Source organism: Sycon ciliatum, chromosome 7 (assembly GCF_964019385.1).
Source record: "Sycon ciliatum chromosome 7, ocSycCili1.1, whole genome shotgun sequence".
In the NCBI taxonomy this organism is placed as follows: Eukaryota; Metazoa; Porifera; class Calcarea; order Leucosolenida; family Sycettidae; genus Sycon; species Sycon ciliatum.
In genome coordinates this window covers 6590360-6612450 of record NC_088649.1, presented here as the reverse complement: position 1 = coordinate 6612450, position 22091 = coordinate 6590360, and the positions used below count along the sequence as shown (strand labels likewise).

The following is a 22091-nucleotide window of genomic DNA, read 5'->3' as shown; positions in this document are numbered from 1 at the left end:
CACATCAATGGTCCGCAATATTCAGTAAAAACATCTTAAGCAATGTCATTGTATTGTTTGAGATGCTTTTTCCGGACTATTGCAGAAGAAGGTGGCTGCTCCAGATGTTGGACCTCGCGTTTGATTGCAACTGACTGACACTTGGAAGTAGGGACCGGCGGATTCTGCTCGAAAAGGTGGCAGATTCTGCTCGAAAAGCAGTGAAATTGGCAGAACCATACAAACCTTATGGCGGGCAATTCCTCGAATTCTGCTCCATTTCTTTATCCACATACCAAACATGCATGAAACTTACCAGAAAAAGTACCGAATTCTGCTAATTTTTCTGCCGGCAGAATCCGCCGGACCCTACTTGGAAGTGCGAGCTCCAACGCTTGCAACAGGTATCTTCTTCTACAACTACTGCCGAAATTGCGACATCTCAGTTCTTCCTCATGAAAGTCGATATGCCCGTTTGATTGGGATGTAAACTAAAATCAATACAATACCATATAGGAGCAGTGGTTTGCATGATGTGCGCTCAACTTACAGAACCTTCAGATTACTCAGGGTAAATCCAAAAGTGTATCCTTGCAGCTGTGCGATTGCATTACTCTGGATTGCATTACTCCGGAAATACCTGCAGGAAATAACACATATGGAGGCTTTCTAAGAAGAAAAATTGGCAGCCAACTTTCAGACACTGATACCAAGAGAACGGTCCTACCTCACCATGAACCTTCCAAGTTGGAAGGCTGTTGGTTTGCGCACTGGAGTTTTGTTAGAGTTACATATAGGTCTCAGGTCGCCTAATGTCTTAGTAGCCTGTTAGTTTTGTGTCCTATTATCACACGTACTGACCGTTTATCATCTTGTTACAGCCGTGGGTAGTTGCTCCATAACTCGTTCTCATTCGTTTTCTTCTTTTTCTTATAGATTAATGTTAATGCGGTGCAGGCAGGCACAGTGAATTGGTCTAAGACCACGATTGAGAAACGAGAGGTACCAGGTTCAAGTCCTGCTTGGAAGCGGAAGGAATTTTTCCAACCGTGCTGCGACCCACAGATAATTGGGAACTCGTGGCCTGGCATGAGTGAGAAACATGGCTGTGGAAAATGGGATTTAGGCCTTTGGCCTATGGTTGGTGGATCTGATCGTTTGCAAAGCCGGTGCTCCCCTCTTGGATGCACATGTTTCTTTTCTCCTATGTATCGGCGCACAGGAGTAACAATGATTCCGAGACCTTTGGTCGGAGGAGTTACTTTTGCCCCGCCCCCACTTCCATCCAATATGCCACCGCCCCAGCTGTGCAGCATCTGATGGTACTGTGGTATTCAGTAAAAAAAAAAAATCTATTCTCCCCCAACGTTTAGGAGCCGCATGATGGCCCACATCTGACGCCTGATTAGGGCGCGTTCAGACTACCGTGAACCCCGTCAAACCGTGAATGCCGATAAACCGTGAAGGACATTCACACTACCGATAACAAACTAACGTGACCGTGAAGTTTTCAGCTCTCACCGCGGCACTGACAAGGGATTTTCCCTTTTTTTCGCAGCGCGCATGCAGCCTGAGCACTTTTTTACTGCCGGTAAAAGTTTACTGCCGCATCAGCCGCGGCAGTAAAACTTTCCCACCGGTAACGTGCCAGTAACGTCACGTGATCAAATCACCTTGGCGACTTTCCCTATCGGTCACTTTTTATCGGTAGTCTGAACGCGCCCTTAGGCTTCCACGGAATATGCCGGTGTAATTTCAGGAATTATAGGTCTGATTTTTAAAACGATTTTTAAAACATCTGCGCCAAGATCCTAGAGGGTGGTGGCGTTCCTGCGGATGCGGAAAACTGGGCCTTTGGCCGAGTCTCACGCGAACCGTGAATTTTTTTTTAACGGGAATTGTTGGCAATTTTTGTGGAATAATCGGTAAAATTTGAGCAATGCCCCCCCCGTTTTTTTTCAATTTTTTCGTTTATAACACCCTGATTTGTACCAAAAAGCTTGTGGTCCTGCAATTGCAAATATTGTTCGCCCTGTCTTTCTAAAACAAGAAAGAAAAAGGTTCCAGCTGAGTCTCACGCGAACCGTGAATTTTACGGTATCTGCAAAATGGAAGAAAAAAAGAATTAATGCGAGAATTAATAGGTCGAAATTTAAGGCAATGAATTATCGTTAAAAATACGAGCATATTCCGCGGAAGCCAACGCCTGATCATGGGGTGGTGGCGTCCCACGGAAGCGGAAAGGTGGTTCTTGACCAGGGAGTTGTACGACTCCTTGTTCTTGAACTGCTCGGTACGCGAACCCGTCGAATTTTATATAATTATAATAATATAGAGCTCACTGACTTGTCAGTTTGAGCACTCTGGCAAGGTACGTTCGGGCCTGATTGGAAATTTTTATTTCCATTGCTATCAGGTTCGGCCTCATTTTCTCTGTGCTGCGCTGATGAGTTCAAAAAGAACGAAACAGCATGCTGTCCGCAGATTGAGTATAATAATATATATATATATATGTGATGTTTTCTTGGTAACCATTGTTTCCCTTCGGATATTATTGCTCTGCCGCAAGGTATTGAGCTCTCTCGCGCTTTGGTTGCTCCCAAGCTTCGTATAATATATAATTATATTACCCCATTGTCCTTCTTCTTGCCTCCCTCAGAAGAACATGTGGTTTCATTAGCCTAGGCCTAAAGTGTATTTTTGCACCCCATCAACCAACTCACGCATTTTTACAATTACACTATCAGCCCGGATCATCCATTCGCGCTATGATCCAAGCTTGCAGCCTATATCAATCTTATCTTCGGAAAATTGTAGTCAAGTTGCTGTCTGATGATCGGTTAGAACCGTGAAACTCAGAGTTACAGCAGAAACGCTTTTGATTCCTCTCAAGTGTGTATATAATTATATATAAATCTGGCTTTGGAAATTTTATTTCCATTGCTATCAGGTTCGGCCTCATTTTCTCGGTGCTGCGCTGTGGAGTTCACAAAGAACGAAACAGCATGCTGTCCGCAGATTGAGTATTTTCGCTCCTTCTCTTGTAGTAGTTGAGCACTCTCATGTGGGGTAGTGCCTTTGCTGTTTGCATCACGCAGAGCTCACTGACTTGTCAGTTTGAGCACTCTGGCAAGGTAAGTTCGGGCCTGATTTAAATCTGGCTTTGGACATTATATTACATTGCTATCAGGTTCGGCCTCATTTTCTCTGTGCTGCGCTGTGGAGTTCACAGAGAACGAAACAGCATGCTGTCCGCAGATTCAGTATATACAGTCAACTTCGCTAATAACGACTGCGGATATAACGACAATTCGCGAATAACGACAGAATTTCCATGCCCAGAGCAAAGTCCCATCCCACTGAAATACATATAATGAGACTTCGGGTATAACGACACTTCGCGAATAAGGACACCTTTTTAATGCCTCGCCGAGTGTCGTTATAAGCGAAGTTGATTGTATATATATAATATATATATACTCAATCTGCGAACAGCATGCTGTTTCGTTCTTTTTGAACTCATCAGCGCAGCACAGAGGAAATGAGGCCGAACCTGATAGCAATGGAAATAAAAATTTCCAATCAGGCCCGAACGTACCCTGCCAGAGTGCTCAAACTGACAAGTCAGTGAGCTCTGCATAACGCAAACAGCAAAGGCACTACCCCACGCAAGAGTGCTCAACTGCTACAAGAGCAGGAGCGAAATACTCAATCTGCGGACAGCATGCTGTTTCGTTCTTTTTGAACTCATCAGCGCAGCACAGAGGAAATGAGGCCGAACCTGATAGCAATGGAAATGAAAATTTCCAATCAGGCCCGAACCAATAATATAATATATATATATATATAAATTTTTTATAAATTGATGCTGTTGGTGTTGTGCTTTATTTATAGTCGTTCAACCAAACAGGCAAACAGGCAATGGTGCCTTCTCACAAGGAGACGACTTAGAAGAGGAGAGGGCAGAAAGAGAATGGGGAGGGGAGAAAAAAACAGGCACGGAAGGGAGATAAAATGGAGAGGATAATGTAGTATAGATTGAGAAGCAGGAGTAAGATCCAGATCTTAGACAGAGTACAAAAGCAGTATAGGCAACTGGGAGAATAAGCAGGTCTTGCGAGCGCAATGCATCACGCAACAGCTTCTTCTCTACAATGGATCAAAGTTCGGCCGAGAGACTGTTCCACAATACGCTTCCCACAAACTGGAATGACGATCGGCTATAAGGGCCTCTTTGGAAGGGTATTTGCAGGAGATTGGTGGAATGACCACGAGTTATGTGGCGGTTAGGCGGGCATGCAGCATTAATAAGATAAAGAAATTGTCGAAAAGGGGACTTGTAGCAGACTGGATGCAGCGATGGACGAATACTAATAATTTTAGCCTATATATGTGGACAAGAGGAAGGATGCGTGTCTGTGCAAGCAAAGGAGCGGTAGGGGTAGCAGTCGGTGGCAGCAAAATAGACCGGACCCCTGCCTTGGCCATACGCTCCAGACGACCAAGTGCATGCTGAGAAAGAGCTGGGTAGAACGCATTGCTGGCATAGCAGAGTGTGGACTGAATCATGCCAATGTAACAGGTGCGGCGGGCATTCACTGTCAAGCCATGTCCATGCCGCCATAGCTTTCCGATCGCTTGTCTGGCTTTCTCCGCGAGGTGATTGACATGTACATCCCAAGACATGTTGTCATCCACGTGAGCTCCAAGGTAGTACTTCACACAATGTACAACTTGTAGAATGTCCTGACCACACTGTACTGGATGGTCGATGTCTTGCAGACCACGGGGCTTTGTGAACATAACTTGTGTCTTCTTGCTTAAAAAGTAGACCTAGATCGCCCAACCAGGCAGAAACATTAGCGAGTCCATCAGTCAGAGAACAGCATACGACTTGTGCACCACGACTCGAGGCCTCCAGGACAGCGAACTCTTGGTGAACTATGCTGCTAGGAAGGATTTCGTTGAGTTGACGAGTGTACAATATGAAGAGAAGTGGACCAAGCACACTACCCTGGGGAACACCTCGGGGACAAGGTACTGGTTTGGACAATGTGCCTCCTATACGAACTTGCTGGTAACGACCAGATAGATAGCTCGTGAACCATTCCAAGGCTTTACCAGATAGGCCAACAGAATACAGTTGGGACAATAACTGATCATGGCGTACGCGGTCAAACGCCTTTGACATATCCACGAGGGAAATGCCAGTTACTTTGTGATCAGGTCGGTTCTTGAGCCAGCGATTAGTAGCGAGAGTGAGAGCATCCTCAGTTGAGTGATGTTTTCGATATGCAAATTGTGTACTAGGGATAGCTCGGCAGGTATCAAGGTAAGCCGTAAGTTGCTGTTTGATAATTTTCTCCAGCAATCGTGAAATTATGGGCAAGAGGGACACTGGTCTATAATTACCACAGACAGTTGGATCGCCTCCTTTAAAGAGGGGACTGACGTGAGAAAGCTTGAACACTGATGGAACACATCCAGTGGCTAGCGATCTGTTGACGATCAAAGTCAATGTAGGCGCCAGTTCATGTGCACAATCACGCAGCACAATGCCTGGGATTGCATCACTACCTGTCGCTTCATGGGGGTTCACACTTTGTAGCATCTTGCAGACATCACTGATAGTGACGGGCTGGAAACGCATGAAGGCCTCTGGCATATGTGGGCCCTCAGGAACCATTAATTGTGATGGCCTGCTTAGTCCCCGTCCAAGGTTACCAATAATATTTTCAAAACGAAAAGTTTTCGTTTGGGGGTGGGTGGGTTTGATGGAGTTTCGTTTTTTAAAATAATTATTGAATGCAGGTGGAGAATGTCCAGTTACTTCTGGGTGTCGAAAATTGACATCAATATTTTATTGGAATTCGTTTTACCTGCAGAAAAGATGGATGGGTGGGTGGGGGCTGAAAGATACTAAAACGTTTCGTTTTGTAAAAACAATCGGTAACCCCGGACGGCCCCTTACATCATGAACAATGTCCCCAAAGAATTCGCTCACTTCCTCAACTGACACCTTTGGTTGCTGTCTAGGTGCACGCCTACCCGTGACGGTGTTCATGACTTGCCACAGCTTGCGCTGATCTGAAGTAGCACATTTCCGGACAGATAATTCATTTTTGAGGTGCCTGTCGAGTCGGCGAGCTAGCGCACGAGCAATGCGGTGATGCTGCCTCAAGTCGTCATTGCCTGGGTCTCGGACCAAGCGCTGATGCAGACGGTTTCGCTCACGGACAATGCCAACAAGTTCACCTGTCTACCATGGAAATGCACGTCTTTTTTTCTTGTTCTGGATACAACTGGTGCATGTTTTTCAAAAAACAGCAGTGATGGTGCTATGCCAGGCAGAAGCAGAGGTGTCAAGGTCTTCGGAGAGTTTAAATGTACTCAAATGGTGCAACAGATCTGCCTTAAAGCAGGTCAAATTTATCTGATGAAGCTTCCTGCAGTTGGCAGTGATGTTGTTCCTCTTAGCAGGTGAGATCAAGTATAAGGGGAGTTTGGCTACTACGGCAAAGTGATCACTGATGTCCACGGTGGCAATCGTCCAGGTTATTGGCAAATCTGCTTCGGCAAGCAGTAAGTCGAGAGTACTGCTGGACGTCGCTGTAATTCTAGTGGAAGACGTTACATAATTGGTGAGGTTGAATCGTGTTAGAATGTGCTGGAGGGTGGGCTGCAATGGAAGAGTCTGTGGGGCAAAGTCAACATTGAAATCGCCCATCAAGATGGTGGAGGTTTGACGCCCTTCCACTGCTCGCTCTACTATACCTTCAAAATCTGTCCAAAATTGCACTGGAGCAGATGGAGGACGGTACCCACATCCAAAGAGTGTAGTTAGGCCATTGCTGACAACCTCCAGCCAAAGAAGCTCCATCTCGGGTACCAGCAAGTCAACCCGGGCCCTCACAGTTAGACATTCGTGGTGGTATATGGCAACACCCCCACCTTTCCTGCCGCTTCTGTCCTTCCGCAGTAGGGAGAAACCTGGAATTGTGACTTCGCCATCAGTCACGGAAGTGTCCGACCAAGTCTCTGCCACAGCAATTAGGTGGGCACCAGAATCTTTTGCCAACTGTTCGAGCTCTGCAACTTTGTGTCCTAAGCTGCAGATGTTTATGAAGATTGCTATCACTGCGTCTTGTGCATTGCGAGAGGTATTTTGCTGGGACGGCGTTGCAAGCGCTGTTCTTGCAGAAGTGGGTTGGAATGGTGCAGCGTTTGGATTTAGAGGATCAATAGGGCATAAAGAGCAGAGGTTGTCGAAAGATGGTACTGTTTGTCAGCTTAGCACTCAAATGTTATTCCGTTGATTGTGACCTGTGCTCCACTGTTATCCGTATATTCAGCTGCAGTGGAGAAGGAATTGGCGAGTTTGGCAGCCTGGAGATTTGCTGGGAATGTATGCTTCCCTGACGCCATGGTGAATCCATCTTTGTCAGTGCCGGGTGACTGATGAGTTGCCTTCCCTCTGCCACTGCAGAATCTGTTGCCCTCCTGCATTGGCGTCCTGGTCTCACCGCGTTCCTGCTGCAGTGTCTGGGAAGCATCTACATGTCAGTGGTTTACCAGGTTTGGACTGTGTCCTGAACTGCAGGCGGTCCAGCAGCTCTATCTGTAGTCATCTCCGAGTCAGCAGTTGAACTATCATGGGCTGGTACCTCAATCTCAGGGTCCATGACCTGACCTGTACTGGACCTTGAACCAGCCTAAGGAGGCTCCAACCTTCTGCGCTGCGCAGCCGGTCTGGCGCTCTGTTTTTTGCAGGCAAAAGTCTTGTTTTTGCCGATAAGTGCGAAAAGTTGGGAAATTCCCATCTCAACTTACTAAAATTTGAACTCCGCGATCGACAGTCTTATCAGGGAATATTGTTTCATTCTTCACCTGTAGTCTTCCCTGGGCCCCATCGAGGTTCCTGTTGTTTTTTCTTCCATTGTGTCAGTGGGTATCAGGGCATGTTTTCAAAAGCATCGCTGGTGTGAGCAAGAAGTTGACTTCACAGCTCGATTTCTCGAGATCCTGAACAATTTTGCTTGACGAAAAAATGACCAAGGAGAACGGAGCCAAGCGTCTCGATGGCTGTGTAACACCAGGGACCAAAACCTACTGTAAGCGCGTTTTGGAGAGAGAGATTGAAGTGGGTGCACAGACGCTGGTAAGTGGATCCACTTCTAATTCTCAAGTGGCGAAATATATTGCTACGCTGAAAACATTGCAGTCTTGAGTGAGTGGTAAATCGTTGGTGAGCTACTGCTCAGTGACTTGGGCTATTTACGAAAGCTGTGACCTGTCAGCTACCAACGTCGCCAGCAGTAAGTCATCACCTGCGTCCACTTGAATAAAATGCAGCACTTATTGAGTATGTTGTTTTGCAGTGTACTATTCTCTATTGTCAGAGTGTGAAGTATTTTTGTAAATGTTGTGTTGTAAAGCACCAGTGATTTGAAAATATTCCTACACTACTCGCACCAGTTCTATTATGATGAATGCATGCACCTGTACCCATAAGCACTATGTGCATGCACATACGCAGGCACGCGTGTGAGCCTACATAATTATTGTGTGTGTGTGCGCGCGCGCAGTGCATGTTGTGTGTGTGTGCGCGCGCGCACGTGTGCACAAGTGCATAGACAGCAGAATATGGTAACTAAGCTCAAGAGTATGCATTTGCATGTGGGTGTATGCTATTGCGGGTGCGCGTATATGACGTACGTGTATTTGTGTGTGCAAGAGGTACTTGTTTGTGAGCATGTGCATGGAAGCGTACATGTATGTATCAATGTGTGCAATGCGCATGCACCCACATACACTTGTGGTTGTTCCATGTCATTGGGAATAGTGTTATGATTATACCTAATGGGTGCTACAATTACTAGCAGTCGTTCATTGCCAATATTGAGTTGAAGCTGCATCTACATTGTACATGTACTACAAACATGAAACTGCCCCCCCCCCCCCCCGCCCCAGAATATAATAATTGTTATCCTCCTCAAGCTCTTTGCATGTTGCTTTATGAGAAATACTAGGAGTGAAATATTGCAAGAGTTGTGATGCAAAGCTGGTCTGAACTGCGCTCAGGGTCAGTAGGCCTCGGCCTGGACCATGAATAACGTTGTGCTTGGATCATGCCGATATCCAGATCAAGGGCTAAAAAGCCCAGGAACCATGGCCTCATCTAGTCTCCATGTATACTATAACAATCTGGGGGACCATTCAATGCTTTTGACACAAAAAATTGGAGTAATACCACAAGGAATGCATAGAATGATCACCTTACCTGAAATATAACAATTCCAAGAATGGTGGAAAATCGGCCAATTTTCTGTCCTATTTTTATTTGTGGAGGTCTAAAATGCACGGTAACCCCCCTAAAAGTATATATTTCTAGTTTCTATGAAGTATGAGAATCCCAAAAATAAAATAAAAAGGGCATGTCCATGAAGAAAATATGAAGCTGTGCACCCAATTGTACTTTGCGGACGGGCATTTCTGCGAAGTTCATTTTTGTACCAAAATTACTATTTTTCTGAGTAGTCAATGCTGATTGCCAGATTTTCTTGCTCAAATGCTTCACTGTGATGTGTGAAAGGACTTGCAATCACAAAGAGAAGCCAGACAACTGGTAAATCTGAAATATGACCCCAAAACAAGCAAATTTAGGCCGAAATCGATAAATACACCCACCCCTAGAAATACACCTCAAACAGCCTTATCTCCGCGGAAACACCCCCTGAATTTTTTTGTGGAGTAACATGGGATGATATAGAGCACACTCATCCACAAAAAGGAGGGGGTTTATGAAGAAAAAAATCACCCCCAAAGGGTTGGAGCCTCCTTAAGAAGTCTGAGTAGAAGCATGCGGAAAGGCTACTTGTAAAGAAGGGGGAAAACCACGAAGTGAGAAACCCTCGAGGATGGAAATCATGGAATCTATACCTGTGGAAATGGGACTTAACGTGCCGGCTAAATACAGCACAGGTTTCAGATATCCTAATCTCGGTTATTTGATATACGCCCTTCTTGCCAACTCCTCCATGTCCCAGTTTGTTTTCTGAGAGCCTTTCTCCACATACATGTACACGTATGTCCATTAACAACGGGTGTCCATGCCGGAAATTATGGATACGAAAAAGCGATAGTCGCGCGGAATAAATATCGATTGCGCTTTCGTGGGATACTATTACCTTTATTTTTTTCGATTTATGCATGCAGTGCGCCTTTATCGGAGACTGTGCTCTCTTAGGGTGCGTTCTTAAATTCTCTAGCTTCTGGGAGAAGAAGAAAAGAGAAGTCGAAGAAACTGGGATTCTTCAAGAACGGGTCTCGAAGAATTCGGAGATATTTTGCAGATGTCAAGCAAAATGAAGCGCCAAAGGGGCCGCGATCTTCAGTGCCACGAATATAGTATGCGCTGTGCGTATGCGAAAAGGGAAATGCGTACACTCATGATCAATGCGTGGCTTTTAGACTAGTTCGCATGCGCTGATCCCAAACCGCGGGAATCTCCCAGTTTCAACCACCTCTGAAGCTTGGAGAGCTTGGAGAGATTTGGAGAGCCTCCTGAAATTCGGAGAGGATATAAGAACAGCTGTCGAACTTTTCGGAGAGTCTCCAACTTTTCCGAGAGGATTTAAGAACGCACCCTTAGTTAGAGCAATTACAGTATGCCTACACACTTGTACAGTTGTGGCAAGTGAAATCCGACACTTGGCATAAGGGACTGCACCGTGCATCCTGCAGCCCCTGCAGCCCTGCATACGTACAGTACATGCATTACATACAACTTTATCTGTCTGATGACAGAATTCGTACTCATCACCGTCAAGGTTAGGGGTCGCACTTGGTATCATGATCAGCTCTCGACATCGCGGCCATCTTGCTTTTGACTGCATGCGCGACGCGTGCTCTTTTGGATCACGTGTGTGGTTCTCAATGCATTGTTTGCATACAAAACTGCACAAGCGCTACAAAGCTAGCTACGTACATCAAGACCTGCAGATATCTGAATTCTGATTTCTGTGAACAGAGTTTCTTCTTCACTGATACCGTTCTTGTTTTGACACGGCGACGTTCTCTTTCCCCGTTCTCCTTTCAAAATAGACTTCCATTTAGTTGTAAGTCACAACAGCAAACTTACTGGTAAGTGGAGGTCTAAGGCTTGCGCGCAAATATTCCCGCTTTGAATTCGCGTGTCAATACTCAGAACAACGACCGTGGGAATCATGCGAGTGGAGTATTTCTCAGGAGGAAGAGGTTCTGTTTGCAAAGTTGCTTCGATCCACAAGGAGTATACCAGCAACGAGTACACCTGCTACGGAAAGCGATCCTATCGGGACTTACTGACGGTATGGTTTCCTTGTTTTATGTCACTTGTATCGGTACTTTTCCTACTGCACGGACTGCACTTGTATGATACCTGTGACACAAACATCACAATCGCACGGTGTCGGCTTGAGTTGGTCTTGGAGTCTTCATGGTCCAGCAACGCGGCATCGCCGAGTTGGAGAAAGAAAGCAATGAATGTACATGAACATTGTTCCAAAACAAAGACACAGGGCAAAGCGTTGCATTCAGCAGGCAGATCATTCTGATCCCTTCCGCGCACCAAATAAACTCGAAGCAGTCCAAGTACATGTACTTTCCGACACTGCGCAATCGCGCGAGCGGCTCGCGCCGGGCCGTCCTTGCAGTCTTCAAAATGTTCCTTGGCAGCCATCTCTTCTCCGATTTCGATGATCGAGGGCTCATTTTCTTTATTAGAATCTCCTCCGTAAATCTACCGAATCAATTTTTTCCTCAACGACATAGATTTACTGTCAGAATACTGGAAAGCAGGGCGACAACGCTCAGAAAAAGCCCTACACACGGATTTCCCTTCTACTTGACCGATTTCAAAATTTCTTTCGATAGATGTCCGCGTACTTGGCCGTCAAAGCAGCCCTGCGATTTTCAACGCCGTAGCTAGATAAACGGCTGCCAAGGAACCCTTTACAAATCGCCCAAATATTGCGATATTTTGAATTTTCCGTAACTCTGATTGGCTGCACGACCCTGACGCGCACGTGCTGCGTGCGTGATGAATCAAAAATGGCTGCGATGTCTAAGTACACAAGTGCGACCCCTGAAGGTTCACAGTCAAGGTTCAAAAGGTGCTGGCCAAAATGAATGGGGATTGGATACCAATACTCCTTATGTGTACCATGTTTGTGAACTGTGTGTATCTACACTGTGACCTTTCGACCTGTTTGGGATGCATACGGCTCTATAGTACAAATTAGGTGCAGTGCATTACATCATTGATGTCCATTTGAGGCGCTGTCCCCTATGGCAAGTGTTGGATTTCACTTGCCACAACTGTACTTCCCTTTCATCCCGTACACCGTTCCAGGAACTTCCTGGATTAGTATGCATTTTCTTTTGGTACTTTTGGAGAATTCAACAAATATAGTCTGAATGAATAGATGCATGAATGAATGAACCTGTACACACTGGGATGCAGTCGACACTTACAAGCTAGTACAGGCGGACGACTCGGTGTACATTGTGCAGTTGTGCTGGTCTCGACATGTGCCGTATGGCTTAGATGGCTGGTCCTTGGCATAACCAGGATCACACTTCAGATCATAGGTACTGTATGTTTCGGAAAAAATTTGGAATCCGTGTGGTATCAACCCTACAGTCACATGGAGAAAAACAACACCAAAAATCGAGCAAAAAATGAAGACTACATTTCTCTCTACTTCTCCAAAAATAGTAATATTCTACAAACTCAGAATTTCTCATAATTTTTCACAAAACGCGGCATATTTTCTATCAATTCATAAAATGCATGTCTGTCATACCCTAGATATTACCAAGAGTACACTCTTGATATTACGAAGTAGGTTAATCTTCATCATTAGCCATCCATGCAATTTCTTCATCATTTCTAGGAACTGGCCCCTGGCCGGTGAGAAGGCATCCATGCCTGTAACTCTCATGAAGTAAAATGAAACAACAACAAAAACAACAACAATCTGTACTCCCATGTCGTTTCCACTGGTAGTGCAATCTAGGTCATCCACCACGCATGGCTTGTTCTCGCTCGTATCTTTCCAATCAAAGATATGAAACAATTCAGTGTCGCAGGTGATGATCACAAGAGAGCTTCTGTTCGGTGTCATTCCATGGTGATTCCACAGCGAGACCAAAACCAAAAAAACAAAATTAGACAAAAGAAAAATGTACCAAAGAACTATGTACAAGTTACGCTGTGATGTCCACGTACACCACTCCAGGTGCTAAACAGTCAGCTCATGTGATAACATTGCACGACACTGACCGACGGTACTGACATTCTACAGCTAACTGGCTAACAGCTCTAGCACATCTCGGAGGCGCACTCTAACAGCCTTCCAACCTTCCGTCTTTTGGCTCTGGCTTGTTTGTATGGTCCACGCGGCTATGTATTCCAATTCCGGTCTCTGTTCAAAGGAGCAGAACTGATCGCCGCAATTGTAGTTGTGGTTGTAGAAGTTTATTTAACGTCATACCACAAACGGGCAGTTTCGCCCTCTTTGCTACATGTGGACGACAGAGAGAATGAGGGAGAGAGGGATAAGGGGACAGAAAGACGGGAGAGGTAGGGTAGAAAATATATAAGTGAGTCAACCGCAGGGCAACACTAAAGCTAAAACTGATTGGGAATTCTATACACAAAAGAGGATCACACCATTATTATTGCGAAACACGTGTCCTATTCTTTAGTCCGCTATACCACCTAACCACATTAGCCGAGACGCATTTAAACGGGGCCATGATGCCCTTTTAGCAGGGCAGAGAACTGAAGGTGGAAAATAGCATAGCAGAGCGCATTATCCGGAAAGAGAGCTCCATCTGGTTCATTCTCGCTGTCGGAGTCCTGAAATACCTCTCGAATCGCTTCAACAGTGCTGAGGGTACGACGATGGCGTGATATGCGAAGCAACAGCCTAACCACTGGCCTGTGTTAAAATAAATTGCCCACTGGAAAACCTCAAAACGACATTTTGCCAACGGCGATTTTGGAACTTACTTCGCGCCGCAAGGCACTCCCACGTCTTCAGGGACACCTCACTCGATATGGACAATCTAGTAGTTACGCCCCGGAGTGCCTAAGATCAAGGCCCATGCCCACAGGCTATGCACTGTTCAGGGACGGGTATACGCGAAGATGGCTATTCAGGTTACATCCTCAACGTCGGGTACACCTGACCACCTTCCTTTCTTTGGAGTTGGACGAAATTATTGACTGACTAAAAATTGTTATGCCTTGTTGTGCCAGTATGCATTGCCTGCATTGCTGTGGTTCACTCGATGTGGCAGGTGCTTGGTGAACGCAGCACTCCTATCCGTCTAGAAGGAAAACCCTCTCACAAACACACACCATGGCACTTTTTGCTTGCCAGAAAGTTCTTCTCAAAATGGTGGGCTTTCATTCTGACATGACAAAAGTTCTGTAGCAGTACCTCGAAACAAATCTCTTCCTATGTCGTAATCCGAGCAGGAAAGTCGTATTCGACAGTAATTATTCTCCTTGGAAGGATGATAAGAGCATATCACAGCATTCTTCCATGCTCAAAAGCAAAGCGAGGTCTGAGTCTGTGATGCACTATGGCGTTTCCGCAAGAAAGGATGTTAGGGTGACTCATCTTTCAGCGTCCTTGCTGTCGAGAGCGGACGTTTTTGCTCAGCTAACCAGGAATGAGCAACAGAAGAAGAGAGAATACCTGCATAGGGTATTACATGTTGAAAGAGCATGAACAGCTGCAAAATCTCTGAAAATGTTGTCTCGATCTGACCAGCCGTTCAAGAGGTATGGCCGAAAATGTGCCCTTGAAAATGTGCCCTTGCACTTTCGCGCTTTTCCATGATACGACAGGTTGCATACGGTTTGCTCAGATTCTGCTGGCGGTCTGGATAACCCCAGCGCAGTGCTGATGACACTGCGCTGGGGTTATCCCGACCGCCAGCAGCAGCACCTCAACAGCTCCAGTCAGCAGTGAACATGGTGATGGACTGGGCTGCTACATTTGGTGGCAGGTTTAATGCCGCTAAATCCGTGCGTGTTGTATTCGGCAAACTTGACCCCGCCCAGACTCCTGCCGCATACATGCGTGCGGATGGTGCAGACCCATGTCCCTCGACTACCCACCGCGACCTAGGAATCGCCCGCCTGTCCTTCCAGACCCACATCATTAGTGTCACCTGCAACTTTCGTCGTCGCGTTGTTCTGCCATCCTACATGTCACCCAATCTGACCCCTGCTCTCATTACCCGCCTCTACAAAGGATACGTCCGTCCCTCCATAGAGTATGCTTCACCTCTGTGGAAGAACAAACTGACCGCAGGGAATATTGACACTTTGGAACGATTGCAAGCACGCATGGCCAGGCAGTATTTACATCGTCCGAAAGTGCCCATTCCTCATGGCATGGAGAACGTGTTTGAAGCTGCTGAATGGGAAAGTCTTGCGTGGCGGCGGCATATACATTGCCTCAAACTGTTTTACCATTTCACCCGCCAATACCCGGAAACCCTCAATAATTTCACCATAGTTCTATCCAAGGGTGCACGACGTCCTCACTTTTACCTCCTGCCAACTCACACTGGTCCCTGTTTCCGATCCACTCTACTACATTCCATGATCACCACGTGGAACTCCCTGCCTACCGAGATTAGGATATCTGAAACCCGTGGTGTATTTAGCCGGCACGTTAAGTCCCATTTCCACAGGTATAGATTCCATCCTTGAGGTTTCTCACTTCCTGATTACCCCCTTCTTTACCAGCACCCTTTTCGCTTGCTTGGACTCAGACTTCTAAATTAACCTCTTCACATTAATCTTTTTATCTTAATATTTTCTTCCTTTTAAAAATTGCACCCCATTGCACCCTATTGCACCCTATTGTACACGTACTGTACACGTACAGTAAAACCTGTAACTAAAGACCACCGTGACTAGCGACCAGCCTGGTACTACAGTAAAACCTGTAACTAAAGACCACCGTGACTAGCGACCAGCCTGGTACTACAGTAAAACCTGTAACTAAAGACCACCGTGACTAGCGACCAGCCTGGTACTACAGTAAAACCTGTAACTAAAGACCACCGTGACTAGCGACCAGCCTGGTACTACAGTAAAACCTGTAACTAAAGACCACCGTGACTAGCGACCAGCCTGGTACTACAGTAAAACCTGTAACTAAAGACCACCGTGACTAGCGACCAGCCTGGTACTACAGTAAAACCTGTAACTAAAGACCACCGTGACTAGCAACCAGCCTGGTACTACAGTAAAACCTGTAACTAAAGACCACCGTGACTAGCGACCAGCCTGGTACTACAGTAAAACCTGTAACTAAAGACCACCGTGACTAGCGACCAGCCTGGTACTACAGTAAAACCTGTAACTAAAGACCACCGTGACTAGCAACCAGCCTGGTACTACAGTAAAACCTGTAACTAAAGACCACCGTGACTAGCGACCAGCCTGGTACTACAGTAAAACCTGTAACTAAAGACCACCGTGACTAGCGACCAGCCTGGTACTACAGTAAAACCTGTAACTAAAGACCACCGTGACTAGCAACCAGCCTGGTACTACAGTAAAACCTGTAACTAAAGACCACCGTGACTAGCGACCAGCCTGGTACTACAGTAAAACCTGTACCTAAAGACCACCGTGACTAGCGACCAGCCTGGTACTACAGTAAAACCTGTAACTAAAGACCACCGTGACTAGCGACCAGCCTGGTACTACAGTAAAACCTGTAACTAAAGACCACCGTGACTAGCGACCAGCCTGGTACTACAGTAAAACCTGTAACTAAAGACCACCGTGACTAGCGACCAGCCTGGTACTACAGTAAAACCTGTAACTAAAGACCACCGTGACTAGCGACCAGCCTGGTACTACAGTAAAACCTGTAACTAAAGACCACCGTGACTAGCGACCAGCCTGGTACTACAGTAAAACCTGTAACTAAAGACCACCGTGACTAGCAACCAGCCTGGTACTACAGTAAAACCTGTAACTAAAGACCACCGTGACTAGCGACCAGCCTGGTACTACAGTAAAACCTGTAACTAAAGACCACCGTGACTAGCGACCAGCCTGGTACTACAGTAAAACCTGTAACTAAAGACCACCGTGACTAGCAACCAGCCTGGTACTACAGTAAAACCTGTAACTAAAGACCATCGTGACTAGCGACCAGCCTGGTACTACAGTAAAACCTGTACCTAAAGACCACCGTGACTAGCGACCAGCCTGGTACTACAGTAAAACCTGTAACTAAAGACCACCGTGACTAGCGACCAGCCTGGTACTACAGTAAAACCTGTAACTAAAGACCACCGTGACTAGCGACCAGCCTGGTACTACAGTAAAACCTGTAACTAAAGACCACCGTGACTAGCGACCAGCCTGGTACTACAGTAAAACCTGTGACTAAAGACCACCGTGACTAGCGACCAGCCTGGTACTACAGTAAAACCTGTGACTAAAGACCACCGTGACTAGCGACCAGCCTGGTACTACAGTAAAACCTGTAACTAAAGACCACCGTGACTAGCGACCAGCCTGGTACTACAGTAAAACCTGTAACTAAAGACCACCGTGACTAGCGACCAGCCTGGTACTACAGTAAAACCTGTAACTAAAGACCACCGTGACTAGCGACCAGCCTGGTACTACAGTAAAACCTGTAACTAAAGACCACCGTGACTAGCGACCAGCCTGGTACTACAGTAAAACCTGTAACTAAAGACCACTGTGACTAGCGACCAGCCTGGTACTACAGTAAAACCTGTAACTAAAGACCACCGTGACTAGCGACCAGCCTGGTACTACAGTAAAACCTGTAACTAAAGACCACCGTGACTAGCGACCAGCCTGGTACTATAGTAAAACCTGTAACTAAAGACCACCGTGACTAGCGACCAGCCTGGTACTACAGTAAAACCTGTAACTAAAGACCACTGTGACTAGCGACCAGCCTGGTACTACAGTAAAACCTGTAACTAAAGACCACCGTGACTAGCGACCAGCCTGGTACTACAGTAAAACCTGTGACTAAAGACCACCGTGACTAGCGACCAGCCTGGTACTACAGTAAAACCTGTGACTAAAGACCACCGTGACTAGCGACCAGCCTGGTACTACAGTAAAACCTGTAACTAAAGACCACCGTGACTAGCGACCAGCCTGGTACTACAGTAAAACCTGTAACTAAAGACCACCGTGACTAGCGACCAGCCTGGTACTACAGTAAAACCTGTAACTAAAGACCACCGTGACTAGCGACCAGCCTGGTACTACAGTAAAACTTGTAACTAAAGACCACCGTGACTAGCGACCAGCCTGGTACTACCGTACCGACCACTTGGCCAGGCACGGATGGTCTCACATTCAAAATGCACTGTGACTAGTGACTACCTGCTGAACGAGACCAGCGACTGCCTTTTCTTGTCCCAAAGACGATTTTTGACCCGTAATTAGCGACCGCGATGTAGGAAATCAAATGTTGCTCGAAGGTCTTTCTTGAAATTTTGCTGATTTTCCGTGGTCCTGAAAGGAATCTTTCGGTACTACAGCTGAATAAATGAACGAAGGCCATTTTGACTGTGGAGTCGGTGTGGACTGCACTACACCTGTCAGAATTTCAAGCGCTGTCAGGAATAAACATGATTGGAAACGTCTTGGAGAGCGCATCGAAAGCGCTCTCTGCTCGATGTTACTACTCGGAGGAGAAACGAAGACTGAGCGGCTCTGTCCAAATGAATCGACGATGGTGACAAGGAATCCAGAAACAAAGTAGCACCGCAAGGTCCTGATGCTGAAGGATCGCATTCGAACAATCGAGAAGTCACAACAAGGATAGTCGAATTTGATGTCTGCGAAAATTTAATCTCCTGTCTCTCTTTTTTGTCTCTCTCCATCTCTCCGTCTTTCTCTCCAATAGGTCTCGGCGGGTAATGCTAGTTATTTCAGCTCAAAATGCGTTTAGCATTGCTAGTTATTCGATCATATAATGCTCGTTAGAATGCTAATTTGGACTTGTAATGCTAGTTGAAAAGGCAATGTGAACCACTCATATGGCATTGTGTCATACATGTAATGTAAGTCACACTGCACGGAATACTGCTATTGGAAGTACCTAGTACTTTGAAAGTAGATTATATGGTGATGCTATTTCAAAATTATGTGGAACTGAAGTTGCTATCATGAACTAGCAGTGAATAACACTATACAAGATCCCTCACCTGCCGCACCGCAACGGTGTTCATGGCCGCGCCATCACGTACAAAGGCAACTGGCTTGTCATGTGGAACTTGGAAGAAGGTGCTGAGGCAGGTTATGAGCTCTCTTGCCAACTCTGTTCCCTTCAGGCTGTTAGCAAGGACGTGCAGCCATACCAAGCGTTGCTGGATGGACCATGAACTGTCCAGGAACCGGATGATGATAGCAAGTGCCTCTCCAAGGTGGGTTGTTCCATCAAATATCACAGCAATGTATTCTGCACGCTTGATTTCCTCCTTCAGTCTATCCAGCTCACATCAGTCAGAAATGGGATGAGCTGTGCCATGTGCAAGCTGTACATCAGCTTGTGCTCCAGCACTGGCCGGATGTAATCAATCTTCGTCAAGGGAATGCCAGCTTTAAGCAATGATTCCACCACATTAGCTCGCCTGACTATTGCGTTGTCGCCCACTGCCTTCGTCAGACCGGTACCCACGAGCTGCTGTGCATTCTTCTCCTCGTACACTCCGAGTCCAGGATTTTGTGAGTGTTGCTTGGCGTACTTTCGCTTTAGCCCTCCGTTCCTTTGACAGCCGATGGTTCATGGACAGGATGTGGGTTTTAACTACGCTCTTTTTCGGTTGGACGATAGAGTGACAAACTTCGCAGAAGAGTTTTCCAGCAGAGATACACAGATACTCATTCAGAAATTCTTGGATTCGTTTATTAGGGTGAACTCGAGGTGCCTGGGTTGATTTTCCTTGGCGAATTCTCGTTCTTTTACCCAATGGTTGACCTGAGCGAGTAAAGGATCTAACCCTCGATATGCTTGCTCCTTTGGCTTTGGGCAGTCGTGCGCATGCCTCACCGGGCTCATCCTCCACCTCTGCCTCGTTCTCGTCTTCCTTATTATCCTCCTCTGTCTTGTACTCATCTTCCTCACTTTCTTCCTCCGAAGAATCAGAGACTTCCAACACATTTCCATTTGATGTACTCATGGTGCAAGCAAGCCAGCACTGCATGACTCTGTGAATAGGAAAGACAAGGTTTCTTTCCGTTCCCCATGATGGCATCAACGTGGTACGTCTATACCTAGCAGCTGCCATTAAGATTCGCAACAAGAGACGCATGTTGCGAAGTCGCAGGCTAACGTTTTTAAAGCAAAACTGCCAAAAGCCGCTGGTACAAAGTACAGTGTGTACGTTACATTGTAGAGCTCCTGTTTTATTCAGTAATGCACACTCATGAAGTGAGAAAATGACACTTTTGGGCGCTAAGGGCACTCACTCAAGGGCTCACACTGCGACCGTGAGCACGCGTCCATGCGTCAGCAAAACGCAGACACGTGGCAGTCGTGCTCACACTAGGCCTCGTACACGAGTAGACGTGAAGTTATCACACAGGCTTACGAATTGCAGTTCGTATCCAAAAGAGTTCGTGCGTTTCCTAATAAAGTTGTGGCCCGTTTTGGATATAATTTTCGCATGTTGCATGTTGGAGGAAGTGCCATTCTTCTTGAAGTCGACGAAAATACTTCATACAACGGAGCATCAGCAAATCGAATTTTCGATTTGATTATTCGAATGGCAAAAAGAAAATCAGAGAGAAAATTCGAATGAAAAAGAGGTTCAGCATGTAGCGCAGTGGCCGCAGTCCAGTATTTTTAGCTACATGCGCAAGAATGAGTACTTGTAGTGCGCCGTGTACCAGAGCACGCGCGGAGCATTCGAAAAGTATTCGAAAAGTATTTTCTGTTTGCGGGCATTTTTCAGTCGAACAAAGCCCTAGTTTCGACTGATTGAGTGCTTTTCGTGACGATTCTCGAATTTCACTCGAATATTCGATTTGCTGATGCTCCGTATTATCAGGTAGGTTTGGACTCTTCAGGGACTGCCGCTGACATCCAAGCGCTTTCGCTTTCCTGACCTCGTGGTCAGAGCAAGTGCCAGTGCAGTGGAAATTCCAGTAGTGGTTTCTTTCGTCTGTTGCCGAGACGAGAACTGTATTTTACGATGATATGTAACTGAAACTGATGTCAAGAGGTACGGCATTCCATCATCGCAGAAAAGTAGAGAAAGATGATTTCCGAAACCGAAAAGCCAGACCAAGCTGCCATCGTATTGAACGAGTACACTGTAGAAATTGGTCACTGACCCGATCACAACGAAGCAACTACAAAAACAAAACAAAATCGACATCGTCCAAAAAGGGCAAAGAATGCATATGGCGGTGCGTGCGTGCAGGACCACAACTACAAACATTTTAAAATGTGCAAATGGCCAGGTGACATCGACAACCGCCGATTTTCATGAATCAACACACCGGAATTTGAGAAATTGAACATACTTCAGGCCAGGTTGTACACAAATACGCTTCACGTCTACGATCATGTTGCCGCCAAGTCGTGGCACCCCCTCCGGAGGTCGCGGTCACGATTTGCTGGTGGCCGCGACGTTTTGGTCAAGTTCATGCCGTTGCCATGCAACTTGGCCGCATGGCCGCATGGACGCTGGTTTTGGTCGCAGTGTGAGCGCGCCCTAATGCTTGTTTTGGCTCCAAATCCGGGTACAATGCTGGAGCATTGCTAGTTCTCAAAACGATGCTCGTAATTCCAGTTACAGCCTCGGGTCCTCCCTCGTTATAACGAGTCCGGTTACTACATAAACCCCGTTAGTAAATAGAAATCTGAAATCCCCTGGCGAAACGTGGTCTATACAACTGTTTACAGGTCCGGTTACAACATAATCCGTTAGTACATAAAATTCGTTATAACGACCCTTTTCCCAGGTCCCTGGAGTGCCAAACCCTCAGTATAAGATAATAGACCATGCAGGACCAAGGCCAAAAC

At 46.3% G+C, this 22091-nt stretch overlaps 1 protein-coding gene across 1 annotated transcript in view; it reads right to left on the bottom strand.

Annotated features, from left to right (window-relative positions):
- The window catches only part of LOC135821503 (uncharacterized), an 89983-nt gene that overhangs the window by 46091 nt on the left and 21801 nt on the right, over positions 1 to 22091 (bottom strand). The window contains exons 4-5 of the mRNA XM_065334509.1: positions 12493 to 12655; positions 530 to 619 (exon numbers count right to left, since the gene is read on the bottom strand). Coding sequence (XP_065190581.1) covers positions 530 to 619; positions 12493 to 12655 — 253 coding nt within the window. The remainder of the gene's footprint in view (positions 1 to 529; positions 620 to 12492; positions 12656 to 22091) is intronic.